We start from the raw sequence: 19,631 nt of genomic DNA on the forward strand, positions 1-19,631 counted from the left end.
ATCCGCAGACTGGAGGCCCAGCTATCGAGCACTCTTTGCATGCACACACACAAGCATCATCACCGCACAATGCTCGACCACAATTGGCTGCACTGAGCCTGCTCCTCCTCATGCTAATTGCCTCGTGCTGATTGCTCTGCTCCTTTTCTGGATGAAGACTTGCCCCAATGTCTCCCCCTCTGCTTCCCTTTTCAGAGCTGCACCCCAAGCAGGACGGCAGGAGCGACAGAGAAGAAGCAAAAGGCTTCCTGCCTTTCTGCTGAGCACCTTCAACTGAAGCACGTGGCAGGGTGGCGGGACGGCCGTTGCTCCTCAGTTCTGCTCCTGGCCAAGAGTGGAGAGCACCCAGCGGCAGGCAACTCAGACGATGGGGCTGGGCCAACTCAGGCGAAGTCGCAAGTTCTGAATCCCGTTAGTAGCAGAGTTGGAGATGCCGTCCTCCTTGCCCGCCCCATCACCAGTGCCCCAACCATGGGCTCCCATAAGAAGCCCCTTTTCTCACACGGAGTGTGCCCAGCTCTAAGCTCTGGTGGCCACACCTTACTCCAGGGCCCACATGGTAGACTGCAGAGCAGCGGCTTTGCATGCAGGAGGTCCCAGGTTCAATTCCCGACACCTCTGCTTACAAGGAACTCAGGCAGCAGGGTTGGGCGGGGGCTGGAGGGGCCAGTGGTCTCGCTTGGTCTTAGGTATGAGAAATCCCAGTGGCCCTTCTGCTTTGGGCTCTGCAAGCACTTGACCTCCTGCTTTCCATTTGTGGCACGCTTGCAGTCAGAGTCACATGCCAACCTCCCAGGCAGGCTGCTTGGCCACGCCCCCTGCACATCCACTATTTGCATCAGGACAAGGCTGGAGGGCATGCAGGAGGTCCATTCCTTTCCCAGCTAAAGGTAAAGTGTGTCGTTGGGTCGGTGTTGCTCCCTGGTGACCACAGAGCCCTGTGGTTTTCTTTTGGTAGAATGCAGAAGGGGTTTACCGTTGCCTCCTCCAGTGCAGTGTGAGATGATGCCTTTCAGCATCTTCCTATATCGCTTTTGCCCGATAGGTGTTTCCCATAGTCTGGGAAACATACCAGCAGGGATTTGATCCAGCAACCTCTGGCTTGGTAGCCAGGATCATTTGTTTTCAAGGGCTTCCTGTCAGAGTGGCCGAGGGTGATTTCAGACAGAAGTCCTTCCCAGCCCCACCCAGAGATGTCAGCAGGGATGGGCGGGGGGGGGGGAGGGACTGAAACGAAAATCTTTTGCATGCAAGCCTGTGTATCACTAAACTATGCTCCTCCCCCCCCACCGAATTCTTTCCAGACTCAACCCTGACTGGAGGTGCTCAGAACTGAACAAAAGTCTTCCACTGAATTTCCACCAGATTTAAAAGATGCTTCCTATGTTTTGGACATGATGCTTCTAGTAATTTAACCTGATGGCACAATCCTCCACCAGTTCCCCTAAACCAGCCCCACTGAAATTATTGGGAGTTGTGAAAGAGATCAGCAGGAGATCTTCCTGTTGGGTTGTTTCCTAAAATAGAATTGGCCTCTTGTGCTTCAGCATCACATTGCTGGCTCTTTCAGAACAGCCTAGGAGCCCTACCCCCCGCCCGGTGAGGCATTCTCTGAAGTGTTGCTGCCTGGCCAGTTCTCCTCCATCTGGAATGTTACATGGTTTGTTACTTGCCTGCTACACACAGGAAAGAAACCACGAATACTCCGCCATGGTCCTTGATTAATTTCACTTTCTGCTCTGCATCCAGCCTCTCAGAGTATTACTCAGACCATCTTGGTTTTAATGATTCCTTCGTTTGCACTGTGCATGTTCCGGCAGATCCTCTCCATGGAAACCTCTTCAAGACTAAAACAGAGATGGAGGGAGGACGAGAGGGAGGGAGGTTCCCCTCGTATTTCCCTTATAATGGGATGAGGGAAAACGCATCACACGGTACATTGCAAACTTGGGATGTGGCAACAGATCACTAGCATTTCACATGCTGCAAAGCTGGACATCAGGCTGAAGCTGAGCTTGCAAATACAGGCTCTGGCCTCTTTGGTTCTGCATTTTTCATACCAAGTCAACGGCTGTTTTGGATATATTAATTCTGGAGAAGGCTGATTCTCCAGGATCTGTGTGTGCAGGCAAACCTATTAAACTGGACTGGTCCAGCACAGAGCCCACCTTCCTCGGTACAGAGTCTGAACTTGAATTGTACTCAGATCAAATGAACAGAGACAGCAGGGGAAAATGTTCCTCCTTTCCTTTCATCTTCATTTCCCCTCGGCTGAACAACCTTGGATGCCTCTTCGTTTTCATTACTGAGACCAAAACAGCAGCAGCTAGAGTACCCAGTTCCGCAGAGAAGCATCCCCACATTTCATCAGGATTGTAGAAGTCTTATCCACATGGAAACATTAAGGAGTTAACTGCTTTTTTAAAAAAATCAATCAATTTGAAATGTCAGTGTTTCAACACTTTGGATTGCTGCCATTTTCAGGAAAGTGAGAGAACAATGAGAGTTCAGCTCCAGTATGAACATCCTCACTGAATCAGGTGGGGAAGACACAGAGATGCTTACGTGGAAGGTTTAATGAAAAATGAAGTGAAGTCCAGTAACTTACTCTGACTATTAGAGCCCAGCCCTGCGGATGAGAGGGGCCTCTCTGCAGTCCCTTCCCTCTCCCAGGTAGCAGCAACCAGCCTCACGCATGTGTGTCTGGGATTCAGAGGAAGAGAGTGCAAGGCAGAGGCAAGCTGGAGCCCTGTGGCACTGCTCACCTTCAAGAAAAGGAAGGGAAAGGAAAACCAGGGCCAGATCTGTCTAGAGCAAGTGGCTCCCAGTGTTAAGATGCATCTCATCGCTCAAGTGGGCCCTTTTCTGCTTGGTTGCAAGATGGCTGGAGTTCCCCCAAGCAACACTAACAGGATTATTTATTTATTTATTTATCTATCTATTTATTTAATTTATATATCACCTGACTCCAAAGGCTCTAGGCAGTTCACAAAAATAAACATAACAAAAACAAAACAAGACAAACTGTTAAAATAATTTAAAACATTACTAAAAGTCTGGCTTTAAAATGTGCCTTAAGGGCTCTTTTAAAGACGTGGTTTAAAGATGCTCGCCGTCGTATTGTCTGTCTGTATTAGCACTGAATGACCCCCAATCAGAGGCAGGAAGCCTTTGAGAGCGTTGAAAATGGCCAGCAGTTCCAGATAATTGATGTGTCAAATCATCTCCTTTGGGGACCAGTGTCCACTCAGTCAAAGCCCACCCAGGTGTGCTCCCCAACCGAGCTCCGATGCATCTGTTGTGACCATCCAGTGGGTTTGAGGGGTTTGAAAAGGAGTACTGACACTCAAGTGCTGAAACTCCGTCCACCACTCTGCTGCCGCCCATACCCAAGGAGGGGGTGTGCGCTCTAGACGGTTCAGATTCCGAAGGGGATCGAACATGTCCAAAACCCATCTCTGAATGATGTGCATTCAAAGACTTGCTTGAGGTAGAATGTAAGTATTCAATGCCATGTGGCTCAACAGGCGCTGTATGGAACACATAGTCTGTGGGCCATTGGCTAGAAAAACGTTTGCAAATCTCCAAAGAGTAATTATTCAGCCCATCGGAAGGAAGACCTTTTCCAAGGTCGTGTCGAATATCAGTCCAATGAACTGAATTTGACGGGTGGGTTCCAGCTGAGATTGTTTGAAGTTTATCTGGAAACCCAGCTCCTGCAGAGTATCCACCACGATCTCAAGAGCGTCCAGTACCGCCTGCCAGGTGCTCGCCATGATGAGCCAGTTGTTGAGAAACGGTAGCACGTGCATGCCTTGCTCCTGCAGAAATGCTACCACTGGGGCCAGACATTTCGTAAAGACCCTCTGTGCGGTCATGAGGCCAAACTACAAGGCCTTGAATTGATAGGGAATGGCCCTGATCTGAAACCGCAAGAAGCATCGATGCTGAGGGCACATTAGAAATGTGATAGTACGCATCTTTTAAGTCCAGGGAGACCATCCACATGTTTTTGTCCAGAATGGTCATAATGGTCGGTACCGACTGCAAAAGTATTTGCAACCTTTTGTAGACTAAATGTTTGTTAGAGCCCTGAGGTCTAGTATAGGGTGCTGACCACTGTCTGGTTTTGGCACCAGAAAGTACCGGGAATAGAACCTCAGGCTGTCAGGGTTGGTGACTTTATTGATCGCGTCCTTTTCCAGGAGAGCAGAGACCTCTTGATCCAACTTCAGGGTGCAAGGAGTCTCCACAATGCTGGACACCAGTCGTGGCCTGCAAAACTCTAGGGCATAGCCCAGGCGTATAACCATGAGGACCCACTGGTCCCTAGTGACTTTGTCCCAGCTTGCTGAGAATGGGGCCAGGCGGGTCCTGAAGTGCCCTGAGTCATTGTTTCTTCTGGGGAATATTAGGGCGCCGTTTTTGAAAGGCCGGCTTATTGGGCTGGCCACTCAACTTATATCTTGGCTGGAACTTGTTGCCATGAAAGGATCGTTCCGAAGGGGACTGTTGCTGGGATGGGGCCTTCCGCGGTTGATAAGGCAACCACTTAGCAGTCCTCTGTGTCTTGCTAGTTGGAGAAGCATAGGACATGGAGCGTGCTGTGCTCCTCAACTTCTGTATCTTCTGGAGTGTATCATTGGTCTGCTCAGAGAAGAGGCTAGAGCCTTCAAAGGGCAGGTCCTCGACCCTAGCCCGGGCCTCATAGTGCAGCCCCAATGAACGCAACCAAGCATGTTTTCTGAGCACCACAGATGTTGCCATCACTTTAGCCGTGCATTCCACCAAATGTCAGGTTGAATAAAGTTCTTGTTTGGCCATTTGAATAGTTGCATGGGCAAAAGATTTGGCTGGATCCCTCTTGTCTTGCGGGAGGAGATCCAGAAAGGGACTCACCTTCTCCCACAAAAAATGATTATATCGGGCGTTATAAGCCTGATAATTGGCCACCCGCAAATGTAGGACTGAGGCGGAGTAAAGTCGCCTCCCCAAAGAGTCCAACTTTCTGCCCTCCTTGTCATTGGTTGCTGACTGGCTGTGGCCCCTTGTCCTTTGCAGGGATGCCTCCATGATGATTGAATTTGGGGTGGGGTGGTTCTTCAGAAAGGAAGTATCATTGTCCAGCTGCACCCTATAGAAATTTCCAAGATGCCTGTTAGGCTGGGAAAGCGTCATCGGTTTTTTCCAGTGACCCTGAATGACTTTCAGCAATGCCGGGTTCAGGGGCAAAGCGGCCGGTACCTTGGCCTCGGAATCGATAAGGCTGAACAACGGGTCCAGCTCCCCTTTCTGTTGGTTCCCCAGGTTCACGCCCAGGGCTGAAGTCATTCACGACACATACGCTGTGTACAGTTTGAGCTCCTCCAACGGGGAGATTGGTTTCAAGTCCGATTGGACATCAAGCAGGGACGATCCCAGAGAAACAACCTCAGAGTCTTGCGAGCTATCATTGCTCTCATATTCTGGCTCCAGCGGGGCTAGCGGGTCTTGTGCTGCGGGCATCGTACCCGAATGGGAGCTCGGCTTGCTACCCTGATTGACCGGTACCGAAGTGGCAAGTCCCGTTGGTGGCACCTGGGAAGACAAGGTGGCCTGAGGTATCACTGGATCCGAAGGGGGAGGTACATGATGCTCTGCACAGTCCCTCGGGGAGCGTTGTGGTGAGCGGGAATGCGAACTCCCTTCTGAATGTGAGGGGGGCTCTTGCCAATCCCTCATTGCCAAGGGTTTCCCATATGCAGGGTCCTCTGAGTAGTGGGACCCATAGCGGGAGTGGCCATAATTGGAATAGTCAGACCGGTAGTCCATTTGGTATCGATCGTACAATTCGGAGTCCCGGTGCCAATCACTGTACAATGGTTCAACTGCACTCAAGGGGGAGTGATACTCCAGCGCCTGGTATAGATCTTGATAAGACTGGTTGTGCTGGTCCCAGGTTCGGTCCTGCCTGTAAGCTGAGATACGTTCTTCTGGTTCCCAATGGGTACCACTGTCCCTAAGAGGAACACGCTCTTGTTGGGTCCGAGGGGGTGACCGACTCCTAGGTAGCCATGAGGCATCTTCTGCAGGCCTGGTTGGCGAATATGCCTCCTCCAACAAAGCATATCCTGATTCCTCCATCGCCACCGAAAGTTCTTGACTGAGTTTGAACTTGGGTCACATTGAACGATTCCATCACAACAGGCGAGCTAGGGTGCGTCGACACGGACGATTTCTGTATGGTATGATCCAAGGCCGCTTTAGTCTTCTTGGCCACAGGGGCCTCCAATGCAGGAACCTCTTCCGCCTTCTTCTTCTTGGGTATAGGAGGGAGGTGATGACGTGCCGGCAAGTCTCGATGAAATTTCAGGTTCTTCTTTTTCAACTTCTGTACCAACCCCGAAGGATCTGAGGAGAACTTAAATACTGTAGGCTTTGGGCGCTGCGGAAGATCCTCCGAGCGCACGGGCTCACTCAAAGTCACTGATGGTAGAGTGGCGGAGGATGTTGAAACCGGTATCGAGGCTGGGTTTTCAGTTTCCACAGGAGCAGACACTGCACGATTCGATTGCATCAATGAAGCCATCTACACTGACCACTTCAGCAACAAGGCTTCTGAAGAACATAGAACCAGATCCCACAGGGCTGCGCACAGACGAGAAGCCCTATTTTTTGCGAGCCTGCTTTGTGAACTTCTGGCAGTGAAGACAGGTCTCGACAATGTGGGATTCCACAAACTCCCAAAGCAGGAGAATTGAGCTTGTTAGATCCTGACGAGGTTTCTGAGCAGGCACATCGCCCATTTGCGTAGAAGACAGAGACCACGTTGAAGAACCTTCCTAAATGCCTCCCTGGAAGAGGTGATGGGCTGGATGAGAGATAACAAACTGAGGCTGAATCCAGATAATATAGAGGTACTTATTGTGCGGGGTCGGAACTTGGGAAATGATTTTGATCCGCCTGTTCTGGATGGGGTCATGCCCCCCTGGAAGGAACAGGTACGTAGTCTGGGGGTGCTTCTGGATCCGAACCGCTCCCTGGTGTCTCAAGTTGAAGCGGTGGCCAGAGGTGCTTTCTATCAGCTTTGACTGATATACCACCTGCGTCCGTTTCTTGAGATGAACTACCTCAGAATGGTAGCACATAAGCTTGTCACTTCCAGGCTGGACTACTGCAATGCCCTCTATGTGGGGCTGCCTTTGTACGTAGTCCGGAAACTGCAGCTGGTCCAGAATGCGGTGGCCAGGTTGGTCTCTGGGTCATCTAGGAGAGACCATATACTCCTGTGTTGAAAGAATTACACTGGCTGCCGATACATTTCCGGGCAAATTTCAAGGTGCTGGTTATTACCTTTAAAGCCCTAAACAGCTTAGGCCCTGGGAAGAAGAGAACATCTTCTTTGCTATGAGCCCTCTCGCCCGTTAAGATCGTCTGGAGAGGTTCATCTGTGGTTGCCACCAGTTCAACTGGCAGCTACTCGGGGACGGGCCTTCTCTGTTGCCACCCCTAGGTTTTGGAATGTGCTCCCTGTTGAAATGTGCTCCCTGTTGAGCCTCCCCATTTCTGGCAATTTTTTAAAAGGCACTGAAGACATATTTATTCACCTAGGCTTTTAATTTAAATTTATAGTTTTAATACTTTTAATGTTGGGTTTTAACTGATTTTAATGTTAATGATTTTAATGTTTAAATGTTTTTATTTGTAAACTGCCCAGAGATGCAAGTTTTTGGGTGGTACAGAAAGATGTTAAATAAATAAAAAATAAATATACAGCTGAGCAAGTATATGGGTCATCCAAGAAATATGTGGAGTATCAGAAATGATAAGGAACGGTGTCTCCTCTTGGACAGGTGGAGAGAAACTTACCGGTGTTTTTGGCAGGTTTCCCCAACTCTGACAACTTTTTAAAAGGCAATTAAAAAGTTTGTTCACCCAGGCTTTTAATTAGCTCTAGAATTTTTAACAGTTTTAATATTGTGTTATATTTTAAACTGTAATGTTATAATAATGTTTTAATTTGTATTTCATTGTAAAACGTCCAGAGATGAGTTTTGGGTGGCATACAAATATGATTGATTGATTGATAAATAAATAAATATCAGTGGGAAAATAAATGGGAAATGTCTGTACTACAGGAACATCTCTCTCTTTAGGGATGTGCAAAATATTTTGAGCTCAGAACGGGTCGCTTTGAGTGTTTCAAGGTCAAAACAAAGCACTCTAGATAATATAAATATAACATAAAGGGCCTGCTCTGAGGTCGAAATAAAATGACGCATGAGGTGGGTAGACCAGTCCTCCAAGGTGGGCCGATGTGCTGTCTGGACAGGAGGTCTGGGTTGACCAGCTGTGTGAGGCAGGTAAACCAAGCCTCTGCTCTGGACGGGTAAACCAAGCCTCCGCCTCACGTGGTAAGGAGACCAGTCCTCCAAGGCGGGCCCATGTACTAAGTCCATTTCGTGCACCTCTCCCCCTCTCCTCTTTTTAGCCTCGCAGAGGCATTTATCTCCTGTTTCAGCTGAGAGGCAAGTCCACAGCCTAGAACAGTCCAGGATTCAAGCCTTCAAGGATGGTCATATGAAACTCAACGTTTCCCAGCACACACAAAATGCTTTTCCGCAGACACAACCTGGTTGAAGGCGAACACCAACCAATATCTACGACGTGGTTAGAGTCAAGCCTCCCTTTGGGACGGCCAGACTCAGGCAGAGACGGAACCGGGTCTTCAGTCCCCAGGCCCCATTCAAGCTGCCTACAGTCTCTGCGCGGCTGTGCAGTCCACCCCGCCTTTCTCGCTCGATCTCTATACCGCCCATCCCAAATGCCTCAGGGTGGTTTACAAACCATTCTAGCCCATGCGGGGAGCCAGCCTTTCCCTCTGCCAGCCCCCGGACCCACACCCCCCAGCTCCCAAATCCAAGCCTGCTCATCTGCCCAGCTCCAGCGAGGGATGGCCACTCACAGGAGGGGAAGGGCCCTTTCAGGCGGCAAAGGGAGGCCGCTGCTTCAGGAGGCGGATGATTGGGGCACCAGCTGGGCGGCAAGAAGCTGCTCCCCCCCCCCGCTGCCACGGGAGCAGCTCTTTGGGACTGAGCTGGCCATTGCAAGCTTCGTGAGGAGTGCCTCCTATCACATCCCTGGCAAAGGTGGCCAGGAGCTCAACCAGGCGGCTTCCAGCAACCTTCCCTCCTTCCCTGCCCCCTCAATGAACATTCAAAGCTTTGAAATGCAGCTACCCACCCCCCCCCCACAGGAGGACATGGGACATTTGGCACCTTGCCTCAGGCTCCACAATAATAACTTGGGCTGCCCGGTCCCTCCTGTAGATGGGGTGGAGGGGGAAAGAGGCCAGCTTGTTTCTGGAGGTTCCACAGAACACAACTGTAACTCTCCCACCACAGCGAGTCTTCTCCTTCCCCCACCCCAGCAAAACACCCGTGCCACCGCTCTCCCTTCCTTCCCCTCCTCTTCTCGCCCAAACACAAGCTGTCTCTGGCAGCCTTGATTTGCTAAATAACATCCTCCTTGAAGGCCCCCCGTAATCACGTCGGCATGGAAAATTGACATTCCTCCTGCTTCCCATCAGCCCCAGCACTGTTTGTTTGTGAATTAATAAATGTGACGCTCGGCCGACTTATCGATCGCCCTCCACACAATGGCAAGATGCAAAATAAATTAATGAGCAGATGATAGCGCAGCTCTAATGAACTTGCACAGAGCCCAGCGGTCAATCACAGGGAGCAGAGCAGACTTCTCAGGGGCAGGCGGGTGGACGGACAAGACACATGATCTGGGCTGCCCGTGAGACCTTCAGCTGCCAGCAAAGGGGGAGATTCTCTCCAAGGGAGGCAAACAGTCAGGCTTGCCCCCTCCTGCAAAAGAGCTGCTTGCCCTGGTGTCAAGGGAGGAGAGCTGGTCTCGTGATAAGGGAAAGTGTGCCATCAAGTCGATTTGGACTCCTGGCGCCCACAGAGCCCTGTGGTTTTCATTTGGTAGAATACAGGAGGGGTTGACCATGGCCTCCTCCCACGCAGTATGAGATGGTGCCTTTCAGAATCTTCCTTATATCGCTGCTGCCCAATATAGTGCCAGCGGGGATTCGAACCGGCAACCTTCTGCTCGTTAGTCAAGCATTTCGCCGCTGTACCACTTAAGGTGTCTGGGTGGTCTCATGGTAGCGAGCATGAATTGTCCCTTTATTAAGCAGGGTCTGCTCTGGTTTGCATTTGCATGGGTGAGAACACTGGAAGATATTCCCCTCAGAGGATGGGGCTGCCCTGGGAAAAGCAGCTGCCTGCTTGAATGCAGATGGTCCCAAGTTCCTTCCCTGGCAGCACCTCCAAGATGGGGCTGAGAGAGACTCCTGCCTGCAACCTGGGAGAGCTGCTTCCACTCAGTGTAGAGAATACTGAGCTAGACAGACCAAGGGTCAGACTCGGTAGAAGGCAGCTTCTTGTGGTTCCTTCCTATGCAGCACAGTGGCAGAGGAACTACTACAAATCCCGAGCTCCCTGATTTGAATCTGGCCTCTTCTGTGGCCTCACTAGGTGGTCCAATGGAAGCCGCTCAGCTCAGCTCAGCTCAGCTCAGCTCCCCACTCCAGCGATATGGGGCTGATAATGCAACAGCCAACCTCCCAGGGCTGTTGCAAGGATAACCAGGTATTCTGAATGCCAACGTACCGGCTGTCATTCAAGGGGGAGGCCGGCTGCTGGCTGGAAGGGTTCCATCAAGGGGTGGCCTTCCATGGGGCAGCTCATCAGTGAGAGAACTGCCTGCCAGGTCAGTGCGGTCACTGGGAGCCCACAGTACGAGGGGTTTTCTCACGAGCACAGAGCAAGATTTCTATACTATACGATTCACAGACTTGTTCAGGTTGGGACCCTCCCACGCCGGGTTTGTCTCTAGTACTCTTTGAGCCCAAACGGAAAGTTAGAAAGTGCCTCAAGGAAAAAAGGCTGCATGAACTGGCCATGGGGAGGAAGCTTACCAGGCCCTGGGGCAGGAGGCCTTATGCTGAGTCAGGCCATCGGCCCAGCCAGCCCAATACTGACTGCTCAACTGGCAGCAGCTCTCCAGAAGGCCTGGCCAAGAGCCTCCCTCTCCACCGCCCCAGCTCTTGAGACTGGGCCTGGAACTTCTGCATCCTACCTCACTCTGGATGTCCAAGGCTAGGCAGGCGGCTGGACTGGGTGCTCCTTCCAGGCCCCCTCCCTGTGATCCTATCCCTATCTGTGAGGGTTCAGGCACTCCCGCATTCCTTCGGTGGCCCGGGGTCTGCCATGATTTAGACTAATCCCTCCCCAGGTTCCCCAGACAGGTTTGCGAGGTACAGGCTCGGCAAATATTTCTTTCGCTCCCCGTCTCTCCTCCGATTGCCCTTTTCATCTTATTCACATTTCATATCTGTTAGGAGATTTCCTCTGCCCCTCCTGGAGGAATTAGCCCGGTTAGGAAACACTCACAGAAAGCAAATAAGGAACGCCTTCCCTGGGAATCTCGACTCCCCCACAGCAATCAAACTTAAACACGCCATTACGAGGCCAGCTGAAGAACTCTCTCGCCGCCGAGAACTTGGCCATTAACACCAGACCGCTAATTTGTGGCGTGCTGGTTCTCAGCCAGAAAGGCTGTAATTATTTTGCCCTAAACAATCCCAAATTCTCCGAATGCAGTAAATTATGTGAACTGGCACACAGAGACGCTCTGTCGGAACTGAGCTTTTCAGTGGATGGCGAGTTGCAAAACGGGGCAGAGGTGGTGCTGGGGAGTTTCCAGAATTGGGGAGGGTGGGGGCGGGGGCGGCGAAGGAGCCACCCTGGGCAAAGCGGCAGACCTGAGCCGCATGGGGCCAAATGCCCACCCTGAGACAACCGTGGAAAAGGATCTCTGGGGAAACTCACGTCCCCATGTCTGGAACTGCTCTTGCATGAAATCTGCATTTCAGGGGACTTTCCCTTCAAACTTTGGATGGAAAGGGATTCCAAGGAGCTGGCATCTTTCTCTGAGACTTTAGTAACTGAAGACTTGTTTTTACTGCCCCTCTACAGCTCAAAGCGGCTTACATAAAAACAAGCAGACAAGGCAAGGATTAAAAACAGGACAACAACCAAAATGCAATATATAGAGACAGTACTTCATCCGTATCTAAAACCGCAAGCCCCTTGAAGCAGAAAGGTCTGTGAGGGACGGCATGCCAGGCCCCACAACCCGCTGAGCTACCTTCATCTCACAGAACGTCACCCACTACCTGGGCCTGGGCCATGAAGGCTTTAGAGTAGAGGTCTTGGTTACCTTTCAAGGGGGGGCACTTGGGCAAAACCATTCCCCCTGTCAGAGCCTCGTCCTACCACACAGACCTCCATGCAGTGCGGCACTTTCCTCAGAGCTGGGGAGTCCAGCTGATTGTGCCACATGGGATATTCAGACAACATCCGGCAGACACAAAATACCCGTATGTGTTTTGTTTCATTAAGTCATGGAAATCTTCCACACTCTGCTTTCTGTCTTAAACAAGGAGGGCGTTTAGACCTGTCCTAACACACGGACACCTCAGCATGTACATGTCAGCCCAGCCTCAAGTTCCGGCCTGCAGCCCCTGGACCCAGATCCCTTTTGAACTCCTCCCATGCTTCACGGGTGGAGCGCATGTCTTCTTCCGCATCTTAACACACACAGAGATGGTTCTGCTCACTCCCAGGAGTTCTTTTTCACATGGTTAAAGTGCTGTGATGAAAAACTGAGTTTTGAAGTACAGTCAGACAAATCCAAATTTGGCACTCCTCCCCATCTGACATTGCAAGACTCCTCCTCCTCCTCCTCCAGACCCAGATGCTGGGATCCACAGATCGCTCCAGCAGACAATTGTATGGCACAGCTTTATACAAAGCCAAGCCACTGATCCAACTAGCCCAGAATGTTGTGCTGTGACGGCACTGGCTCTCTGGCTCCATGAACCAAGAGGGCTTTCACATCGCCTGCTCCCTGCTCCTAAAACAGAGGTGCTTGGGAGTGGACCTGGAAACTTCTGCACATGTTCTACCACAGGGCTTGACAAATCCCAGGCGCCAGGGAGCCATGGTGCCTAGAAATTTAACTGTGGTGCCTAGACTAGGATACTCAGAGGCAGAGTTAAGAACAGACTTGTTTGCCCTGGGCAACCCTGTTGCTCCAAGATCCAAAGACAATTTGCCAAGGCCTGCTCTACCATACCCAGAGCCATACCCAGAGGTCCATCCAACCCAGTTCACTCCAGCTGGCAGTGGCTCAGCCCTCCCCAGCCCTACCTACCGTGCCTTTAATTGGAGATTAAACTCAATCCAGGAATGATGCATATGCTCCACTGATGCGTGAGGTGCCCTATCCCAGCATAGCCCTCTGCACACTTTCGTTTCTGCTGAACATAGTGTGCCCAGAAAAGCAAATGGGGGGTGTTTACAAGCACCCCTCCCCAAAAGCACAGCAGCATGCCTGCATGGGGCAAACTTACTATGTACATGTTGACACTTGTGGCAAGTTCCCATCATAATTCTCTGGCCTGTGTGCTCCCCACATCTCATGCTCTGTAGGGGGCAATCACAATGCACACTCCCCAAGTGTACTTTGTGAGCCTGCCACAGTAAACACAACTAGTAGTCTTGTGGCACCTTAAAAGTTAACAAATTTAATGTAGCAAAAGCTTTTGAGTAGTCCACAAAAGCATATGTGAGAATTTATTTGCTAGTCTTTCAGATGCCATTAACTAGGGTCTGTTTTTTCTCTAGGAATTGTGTCTTGGGGGGCAGGAAAATAATAATAATAATAATAATAATAATAATAATAATAATAATAATGATGATGATGTCTTGAAAACACACAAAGCCACCCCTAACCTTAGACATCTGATATAACATTTCTGAAAGAGAGAGAAAAACCCCGCACTCCACCTGAGTCACAGGTTGTTAAGCGTTTCCCCCTGGTGTGAAACATTGAATTTGCAAAATAAATTCTATCCTCTCATCAATAAGCTCACGATGGAAGCTAACCACAAAATCCTTTTGGAGAAAGAAACATAAAAATTATCTCAGACCCCATTAATAACGGATATTGATTGGCTTAAGTGCGATTCTATGCGAATGCATAAATTACATGTTAAAATCGATAAAGTTTTACACATTTTCTATTGAATTGCATTATTAAAAAAAACCCCTCTGAAATTATAAATACTTGACTAAGAACACTCCTGCCAATTGGTAAATACAATAAGGCAAGTTTTCTTCTTGTGTGTTTTTTTTAAAGTCTATTACAAGAGAATATGCATCTTAAATCAAGTTAAAGAAAATACACCAAAATTAGGACTATTGAACTTCACAAAACATGAATCTCTTTGCCACTGAGAACTCTCCCACACTCTCTGGGTCATTTGCAACTCCACTCAGTTTCAGTGGGGCCTGTAACTGTTCCCAGAGGATTCACAAAATAATGGAACAGGAAAAATCGCAGAGTCCAAGGCTCCCTGTTCTAAAATAAGAGGGTCCTGAACTTCCCACCCCACAGATCCAGGAACACAAGATGGTGCAGGATTCTGCAGCATGAGGGGCCTGGGCAAAGGCACCCATCATGGACACCCTGATGAAAACAATTTGAGGACGACAAATGCTACTACTCTGCTCAACCATGCAATTACAGCATTTCTTTCACTACGATTGTGAGTGATAACCAACAGTTCTTATATTATTATTTATTACATTTATTACATTTATTAATTATTTCGTAGTATTACATACCTTACCCATCATAAAAACAGCCATATATTGAAATCTGGAGAGGCTTAACCTCAGACCTCAACTGCTCCTGCCACCTGTCAGCCACTCAGCCCTCTGAATTTCGGCACACCCACAACCGATACAAGGTGGGGCACTGAACACCACCCCAATGAGAGAACAGCGTGTCATCTGGAAAGCGCCTGGATGTGCCTCCAGCAGGGATCCTGCAGGGCGCTTTCCAGATGACCGGCTGTTCAGCAGTAAAATGCTTCGGCTTGGCAGGATCGTTTTGAAAACATAAACAGCTTGTGCAACCCGCATACAACAGAAAATACAGCTGCTTTTTTGTGACACACACGCAATGCTGTAGGACTAAAACGCATGGATGAAATCCAAAAGAAGGCATCGGAAACGTGAACGGCACCTTGCTGACAGCGCAGAGACGGCCGTGTCAAAACACAGGCAGTTTGGAAACACACTTAACGGACACGTCGTGACGCTGTTGTAGGGTGTAATGTGGAAAGCACCCCGGCCACAACTGGAGAATGCTGGCACCAGGCACAATGGGCTGACACAGGCCTCGGGCCGCAGAGCCAAGCGACACGGTGCCAGGGCTGAAGATTGAGCACTTGTTAAGTTCTTGGATGAAAGATCGTTATTAGTGAAGCCACAGAGAGAGAATGAGAGAGAACATGTGTGTGCCATTTACATTATTCAAGAGAGTCTAGACTGGAAACTGCCAAGTTACAAGAGGAGAGTGGCAAAGATTGAGAGTGAGAAACTGTCGCTCCATCCTCCGCGGGAGATATTTGTGAGTCCGCTTTTTAATGGCTGATTAAGGAGCCAGGGACTCCAAAAAAGTTAACAGCATTAGCAAAGTCACGTGTTTTTGGTAATCTGTCTCCAAATGGATTTCTTTCCAAGGCAAGCTGAGGGACTCCCGTGGAAGATAAATTTTAGAAGCAATTCTCAACATGAAATATATGTAGGTTTATCACAAAGCAACAGATTGCATTTAAATACATTTATTTGTCAGTAAATAAAGTGAATGTAACATAATTAAATGTAAGAAATATGGCAGCTGCTCTGACTGCAGCCCAAAGCTACTTGCAGTCTTACTCGCAGCTTTGGGAGGGTGTCAAAAGCCTTTTCCCAGAAGGCAAAGAGGGTCTCAACTTCTGAATCGGCAACCAACACCAGAAGGGGTGGCAGCGATGACCCCGCTAATAGGGCTGTCTTCATGTGGCAAAGACAAAGGAACAGAGGAAGCTGCCACATATTGAGTCAGACCATTGGTCCATCCAGCTCAGTATTGTCTCCACAGATTGGCAGCAGCTTCTCCAAGGTTGCAGGCAGGAATCTCTCTCAGCCCTGTCTGGGAGATGCTTCCAGGGAGGGAACTTGGAACCTAGATGCTCTTCCCAGAGCGGCTCCATCCCCTGAGAGGAAGATCTTGCAGTGTTCACACTTCTAGTCTCCCTTTCATAAGCAAACAGGGTGGACCCTGCTTAGCTAAGGGGACAAGTCCTGCTTGCTACCACAAGACCAGACCTTTGCTGTTGCCCATCTCTGGACAACTGAAAGCCCCTGGAGGGCATCAGAGGGGTTGGGATGCCTGGTTTGCACATGAACCCCAGGGTCAAATCCTGGGGTAGGCCCTCAATCCTCACCACAGGTATCCTGGCCATGTGGAGGAGGAGGAGAAGGAGGAGGAAGCAGGAGCACACCCACCAGCCCTCCCCACCAGCCATGTGTCCAGCAGGGGAGAGAGCAAGGCGCCTAGTCACACACACACAGACACACACAGCTGCATGCAGAGGAGGCCTGAAAGGGGGGGGGAGCACCTGCATGCGAAGGGTCCTCTTTTCAACCATGGGACACACAAACATTGGGGGCCAGGCTAGCTGGTGCAGTCCCACTTCCCTCCAGGCACACTCTGTACACGTGGGGTGTGTGTGTGTGTGTGTGTGTGATGTGTGCATACCAGGAGCAGCTCATCCTAATGAGCCAGGGCGGGGCGGGGGGGGCATCTGCCTCCTTCCTGGAGTCCAATCTGCTCCTCTCTTTCCTGCCCCACACCGCCTTTCGGGGGGGCCATCTGTCAGGTAGAGCTGTGTGGCATTATTATTATTATTATTATTATTATTATTATTATTATTATTATTATTATTATTAGGGCATGGCTCGCCCTAATGCTGGGGTGGGCCAGGAAGGGAAACCAAGGAGCAAATGGTGCTCCGGGGAGCAGAGGCCGCCGTGCCTCCTTTGGGGTGCCCCCCTCCCCTCATTAGGAGGCGTATCCGCTACTGGTATTCAGACCCCAGTGGTCGCCGCCTCCGAGAACAGGCAAAGCAGCCCACGTGCCCCACAGCAGCAGTAGCACGGCCTTCTGGGCAGAACGAAGGAGCCAGGCCTCCCGCTTCTTTCTTACCTGGGACACCCCCGCCCGCCCGCCCCCCCCGCCCCGTGCAGTGAATTTGGTTTGTATCCGACTGTCAGCACAAGAGCTAGGAAGGGGGGTTGAGGGGCTGCCATCTACAAATTGCCATCAGGAGAAGAAGGCCCTCAGCGGGGTCCTCCAGGACCCCCTCCGACCTGCTGTGGATTGGGTTTGTATTGGACAGTAAACAGAAAGTGATTAGAGGGGAACAGAAACACACACACACACACACACACAGACAGAGTGATCTCATAAGTCTTCTTCTGTTTGGAAAGCAAGTTAAGAATCATGAGTTATTGCATGATAAACTTCAATTTGTGCAGCCGAAAAGAAATTGTCACAGCAGCCCTGAAAGGTTGGCCAGGATCGCCCGCATCGGACGGAGGGCCAATGCTGGGAGGAAAGGCAACTTCCCTTCAGCCACCCAGGGCTGATGTGCGGTCTGAACCGAGAACCTCCCAGCTCACCCCTCCCCTCCCTGCGAGCCACCCCTCTTTTCTATGAGCTTGTGCTCATTGGGTGGGGCTAAGCAAGCTGGGCTCCCCTTTAGCCTCTGGCCTACCTCACAAGGCTGTTGGGAGGAGAACATGAGTTAAGAACAGCAAGATGGCCAGCACTCAACAAAACTCTGCAACTTCTTATTCTGTGACAAAGAAGAAAAATGCACAACATGTTTTCCAGGAGTTGCAGCAGTAACCCCCTGCGAGCTCCGTGCCCCATCGCTTGGTCTCCTGCAGGTGCTAAAGCAAGCATCACGTTGTCCACGGTAAACACCCAGGATGCCAAACCGAAACCAGACCAGTGTTCGAGAGAGCTCGCTCCCTCCAGGCGCCAGAAGCAGAGAAAGAATTTCCCCAAGTCGTCAATAATCCAATCAATCTACACAGACTTTCCCAAGAAGTTTCAGTGTGCCAAAGAAAAGGCAAATCAGAGAGTTTTCAGAGACGCAGGCCTGGGTTTAATGCTCGAGGGCAGGGTGTGGGCACACAGGCTCTGCATTCTCCGGTGAGCTCGGGAGTTCCCTGGAGCAGCCTCCTGGGCAGAAGGACTTACCCCTGGACTGTGCCCTGTGCCGATTTGTGGGAGAGGAGAGGGGGCGTTTCGACGGACTCTGGCCTTCCCCACCTCACAGCCTCCAGCCCTGAGAGACAGAGAGATCCATCACAGAGTTGGGAAATCCTGAGGCCGATGCATCACCAGAGAGCGATTACCCCAACCCTCCTCCCAAAGTGATGAGCTCAGCAAATCTCTCCCCAAATGATTCCCATTAACATAACAAATGGCTTTGCCAAGGCCTATTAGACAATCGCATCCCAGTATTTATTATTTTTAAAAAGACAATTAATACAAAGATACATCCAAGTCATCCATTTTTGTGGAAACCCAAAATACTTTCCAAAAGGAGGGGTCCCTCTAGTACCCAATCCATCATAGCCAGGCCCTCCTGACTCTTTCCTGACCCTCCCCAGAAGTTAAACAAGTGCTCATGTGGGACAGGGGCTAGGGAGAAGCTGCCTGTGTGTTCTTGGTCTGTCCTGAATCTGCCAGCATTTAGCAACCGTGGATGATCTCCAGGTTCTAATGTTGTGAGACAGAGGAAAAGCTTCTTTCTATCCACTTTATCCATGCCACGCACAATTTTATACACCTCCATCATGTCTCCCCTCACCCACCTTCTTTCTAAACTAAAAAGGCCCAAAGGTTGTATCCTTTCCTCAGAGGCGAGTGGCTCCAACCCCGTTCCTTCTGGTTGCCTTTCCCCCTGCACCTTTTCCAGAGTTACCGCGTCCTTCTTAAGGTGCAGCAACCAGAACCGAACACAGTATTCCAAAGTGTACAATGAAAATACGAGCATGCCAGGACAACTACAAAAACAACCAGCAGTTCAGGTAAGAACTAATCCACCTACTTGCATTTGGCCACCATCTTGGCCTGGGGTGCATGGCGGCATCACAAACCACGCCACTCCGGTGCCCGTGAGTGGCAAAACATCTGTACCAAATTTGGTGCAAATTGGTGCAGGCGTGGCGTAGTTGTTAGAGGGGGCCACACGCAAGGACAGCAAGGCAATCTCATAAGGGTACTTGCCAGGCAGAAAGTAAGGGAAAGGGAAAGTGTGCCATCGAGTTGGTGTCAACTCCTGGCGCCCACAGAGCTCTGTGGTTGTCTTTGGTAGAATACAGGAGGGGTTGACCATGGCCTCCTCCCATGCAATATGAGATGCCTTTCAGCATCTTCCTAGATCGCTGCTGCCCAATACAGCATGAGCGGGAATTCGAACGGGCAACCTTCTGCTTGTCAGTCACGCATTTCCCCGCTGCGCCACTTAAGGTGGCTGGCTTGAGAGAAGCCCAAGTAAGTTCATTCATCTCAATGCACAGAACCGGGAAACTAGCAGCAACTTAACTCCACAGAGCGATCTGGGGAAAGAGCAGGGAGCAACCCATAAAGCGGAAACAAGGGAG

The 19,631-nt window shown here is 50.3% G+C and overlaps 1 protein-coding gene across 7 annotated transcripts in view; it reads right to left on the reverse strand.

Annotated features, from left to right (window-relative positions):
- CNTFR (ciliary neurotrophic factor receptor) overlaps nt 1-19,631 on the reverse strand; it is a 448,395-nt gene that overhangs the window by 268,920 nt on the left and 159,844 nt on the right. The window contains exon 1 of one of the 7 annotated variants that reach the window (XM_053301736.1): nt 18,220-18,237. The exons of 5 other annotated variants lie outside the window; for them this stretch is intronic. Coding sequence is in view for 1 of the 2 variants with exons in the window: in XM_053301729.1 (XP_053157704.1) it covers nt 11,448-11,564 (117 nt within the window). In the remaining variant the exon portion in view is untranslated. Of the gene's footprint in view, nt 1-11,447; nt 11,568-18,219; nt 18,238-19,631 lie in introns of those variants that run through there. One more of the 7 variants, XM_053301729.1, reaches the window with a different exon arrangement.

This window comes from Hemicordylus capensis, chromosome 2, assembly GCF_027244095.1.
Source record: "Hemicordylus capensis ecotype Gifberg chromosome 2, rHemCap1.1.pri, whole genome shotgun sequence".
NCBI classification, from domain to species: Eukaryota; Metazoa; Chordata; class Lepidosauria; order Squamata; family Cordylidae; genus Hemicordylus; species Hemicordylus capensis.